At 35.9% G+C, this 4,107-nt stretch overlaps 1 protein-coding gene across 1 annotated transcript; it reads left to right on the top strand.

Annotated features, from left to right (window-relative positions):
- Positions 1 to 985: 985 nt before the first annotated feature.
- LOC128199722 (piggyBac transposable element-derived protein 4-like) lies at positions 986 to 3,751 on the top strand. The gene is made up of 2 exons (XM_052890682.1): positions 986 to 1,213; positions 1,825 to 3,751. Exon 2 carries the CDS (start codon positions 1,825 to 1,827, stop codon positions 3,652 to 3,654), a length of 1,830 nt encoding a protein of 609 aa, XP_052746642.1. The 5' UTR covers positions 986 to 1,213; the 3' UTR covers positions 3,655 to 3,751.
- The last annotated feature ends 356 nt before the right edge of the window (positions 3,752 to 4,107 follow it).

Below are 4,107 nucleotides of genomic sequence, written 5' to 3'. Positions count from 1 at the left end.
GTTCACTTCACGACTATGAATTCCACTGTAAGTCATTTAAAACACACGCTGCCTGCCAGTTGATTTGCTCTAATTTTTTGTAATCATGAGTGACACATTTGTCACTCATGATTACAAAAAATTAGAGCCAAACAGTATACAGGTAAAGATACCAGTATTTGGAATAACCTTCATCCATACATTTTGTTCGATAATTATTAATCTGTAGTTGTTTTGATTTCTGCAATTGGTAATATTGAACCTACCGCCCGTCTGACGGCTTGCGATTGGCTAGTTTCGCCAATGCCGCCAACATTAATCGACGCACGCGTCGCCACCGTCAGTATAGTACGAAATTACTCTGAATGCTAGCCGGTTCGTAACCGCCTCAGCTTGCTAGAATTCGAGAACTCTTTTACCGCTGTTTTCCGTGAAAACTGAACTTTGTACCACCCTGGGTGATGTTTTGTGCCGTGCATATAAAGGGATCCCGCCGCCAGTGAAGCATTGGGCGTTCCAGCCGTTTTTCTGCCGGTCAACTGGGTGAGTCAATTATTGGTAATTGCAGATTTCATCACAACTATAGGTATTGAACGCAACCCCTGAACCAGCAACATATATATAATATTACGGTCCTTCGATATACCCAACATTTCTGGCCTTACGAGCCGATTCTATCATTATTATTTGTGTAAAATACCTATAGTGTAACCTCAAAGTCATAAATATATCGTATATTTACTGTATTTGCAAGTATTATTCGTATATTTAATCATATTTTATCCAATCTATCAATATTTATTGTATTTTCATATATATTTAAGCAAAAAAAAGGCAATTTTCTTGTGTGTGCAACATTTTGCAGCAATAAATTTCATACCGTTCAAAGATGGCGGAACCCACGCGTACTGAAATGCTTGAATTAAAGTTAAAAACTCTGAATTTCAAACGAGATTATCTTTTTACGAAAGTGCAAAAACTAATCGATTCCTCAAAAGGTATTAACCCTAGATAACTAAACATTCGTCTACGCGACGACGCCCCTCTCCGAGAAAGTCAAGTGCACTTACTTCCCCGCGCCCCGCACCCACCACTCTTTGTTTACCTTCCTGATTGGTGCCAATAGTTCATCGAGTGACTCGGTTGCCGTCACACGATAATTAGGAGGTGACCTACGGCTATATCGTTGCCTGGTTGACGAAAGTTTAGTTACAACGTACGTTTTTTTGCAAAGGTACGTATGATTAGTTTTTGTTTTTTTTTTCTTATTTATACACAACTTACATGAAGTATTTCTTTAAGTTTTATTTCAATTGATGTATTTTACTATTAAATTATATATTATACTATTATAATTATATACAGGAAGAAAATTTTTTTAGTGCGGATATTTTTATATTTTGTACATAAACAAAATTTAATGATCACGTATTTTTTCTTTTTTTTTTTAACTCAAAAATAACAAAATTATCGTTAGCTAAAGTTATTTACTTTTGAACAGAATTTTAGGGTCACCCTATTGTGCGTTTATTTTATTTTCGTTTGATACCTAAAGGACGTCACCAGATCACTTTTAAGCTGAATATATCTGGTTTAGTAATAATATGTACATTATTTTGTTATTTTAGAGACATAAATTAAAAAAAAAAATACAAAAAATGTATCGAACTGTTTGTAGATTTATATTCTATTAATGATACAGAACCACGAAAAAAAATATCCGCACTAAAGACCGAATCACCCTGTATAAGTGAAATGAACTACGAAAAGTTTATATTTTATGAAATCTTTTTTTGTTGTATCTGTTTATTTGATTATATGATTTGCAACTTTTCTTATTTTTAGATGGATTTGAGAAAACAAGAAGAGCAGATAAGTAAATGGCTCGAAGAAGAAGCGGAAGATGATGAAGAGGGTTCAAATGATACGGCCTCAGAGACAGAGGATAACGTGGAGGAAGAAATACATCTTAACACTTCCGATTCAGAATTCTCAAATGAATCTTCGGAACCTGAGGATGGCATCATACGACCAAGTAAGAGACAAAGAACTCAAATTATAGACTCTGATGACTCTTTGGGGGATATTTATGAAACAAATTCTCCTCAAACCTCAAACCAAGGTAACCAACGTGTTCTTCAATCAACTTCCCGATTCCTTTATGGAAAAAACCAACATAAATGGTCGTCTGTACCTAGATCAGCCACTACTCGTACTTTGAGACGGAATATCGTACATTTTATACCAGGTCCAAGAGGAGAAGCTAGGGAATTACAGGAACCAATAGATTTATTTCGGCTTTTCATAACTGATGATATGCTGCAACAAGTTGTGACATTTACCAATGCAGAGATTCTTACTCAAAGGAATAAATATAAACATGAATCTTATACCGTTTCATTGACTAGTTTGTCAGAAATAAAAGCTTTGCTCGGTTTGTTATTGAACGCCGCAGCTATGAAGAGCAATCATTTGCCAACTCGCATCCTGTTCAATACTCAAAGATCAGGCACAATTTTTAAAGCCTGTATGAGTGCAGAAAGATTCAATTTTCTCATAAAATGTCTGCGTTTTGACGAAAAGCAAACAAGAGATGACAGAAGAAAAGAGGACAAGTTCACACACATACGTGAACTGTGGCAAAATATGATTAATAACTTTCAAAAATGGTATACGCCTGGATCATATATTACTGTAGATGAACAACTGGTTGGCTTTCGTGGAAGATGCCCATTTAGAATATATATTCCTAATAAACCAAACAAATATGGGATAAAACTTGTAATGGCCGCAGATGTCAATAGTAAATATGTAATAAATGCAATTCCGTACCTGGGAAAAGGAACCGATACCCAAAAACAACCATTGGCTACATTCTTCATAAAAAACATAACAACTCCTTTACACGGCACCAATCGTAACATAACGATGGACAATTGGTTCACGTCTGTATCTTTGGCTGATGAGCTGTTACAGTCACCTTATAATTTGACTTTAGTGGGGACTTTGAGAAGTAACAAACGGGAAATTCCTGGAAAACTTAAAAATTCTAGGTCTCGTGCCATTGGAACTTCGATGTTTTGTTACGATGGCGATAAGACATTAGTTTCATATAAAGCTAAGTCAAACAAAGTGGTTTTTGTGCTGTCCACAATTCACGATCAACCAAATATTGAAGTGACGACAGGGAAACCGGAAATAATTCACTTTTATAACAGTACAAAGGGTGCCGTAGACACGGTTGATCAAATGTGCTCAAATATGTGTGTCAACCGAAAAACTAACAGATGGCCGTTATGCATTTTTTATAATATGTTAAATCTAGCTAGTATCAATGCCTACGCTATTTACATCTCAAACAACTTAAGAAATAAGAAGAAGCCGACACTACGACGCGATTTTGTCATGAAGATGGGAGATCAACTGATGGAGCCTTGGCTACGGGAGCGATTACAAACGGTGACTTTGAGGCGTGACATCAAGGTCATGATAAAAGATATTATTGGCGAGTCTTCAGAACCTGAAACTCCTGTTCATTCTGTGACCAATGTACGCAAAATATGTTATTTATGTCCATCGAAGGCTCGCAGGATGACAAAACATCGGTGCATGAGATGCAAAAATGCCATTTGTGGGTCGCACAATATTGACATGTGTAGTAGCTGCGCGGAATAGTGATTTATGGTTAAATGTCTTTCACATCAGTTCCTAATAAACCAAAGTTAAGTGCCATGTAACCATTTCCTGTTATTAATAAATACTTTTGATTTTTTTTACGTTTTTTATTGCGTAGTCTATCTGACGAAAGTTTAGTTACTGTGTATCTACAAATATAGTTTAGTTACCTAGGGTTAAAGACGATATAAATAAAATGCAGACTTTCGTGGCTCAATACTCGGAATTAGATAGTATTAAAACCAAATTCGAAAATACTATAATGGAGATGCTCGAAATTGAAATTCAGCTTAAGCCAAGTGCAAAAATGTCCACTGCACAGCTGGACGCATTTGATACTTTGTATGAGTTATGTAGCGTGACTGCGCGAAAATATCAAAGTAAGTTACAGACTAGTACACAAAAAAAGTGTGACGTGTCAACGCCATCACTGCCGAAACTTACGTTGTTCGA

The sequence above is a fragment of the Bicyclus anynana genome, chromosome Z (assembly GCF_947172395.1).
Source record: "Bicyclus anynana chromosome Z, ilBicAnyn1.1, whole genome shotgun sequence".
NCBI lineage: Eukaryota > Metazoa > Arthropoda > Insecta > Lepidoptera > Nymphalidae > Bicyclus > Bicyclus anynana.
Note: the sequence above shows the minus strand (reverse complement) of the source record. Positions and strands in the feature narration are given on the sequence as shown.

Bases quoted from the DNA above. Each gene is read 5' to 3' on its own strand.
- LOC128199722 (XM_052890682.1), top strand. From the start codon at position 1,825: ATGGATTTGAGAAAACAAGAAGAGCAGATAAGTAAATGGCTCGAAGAA.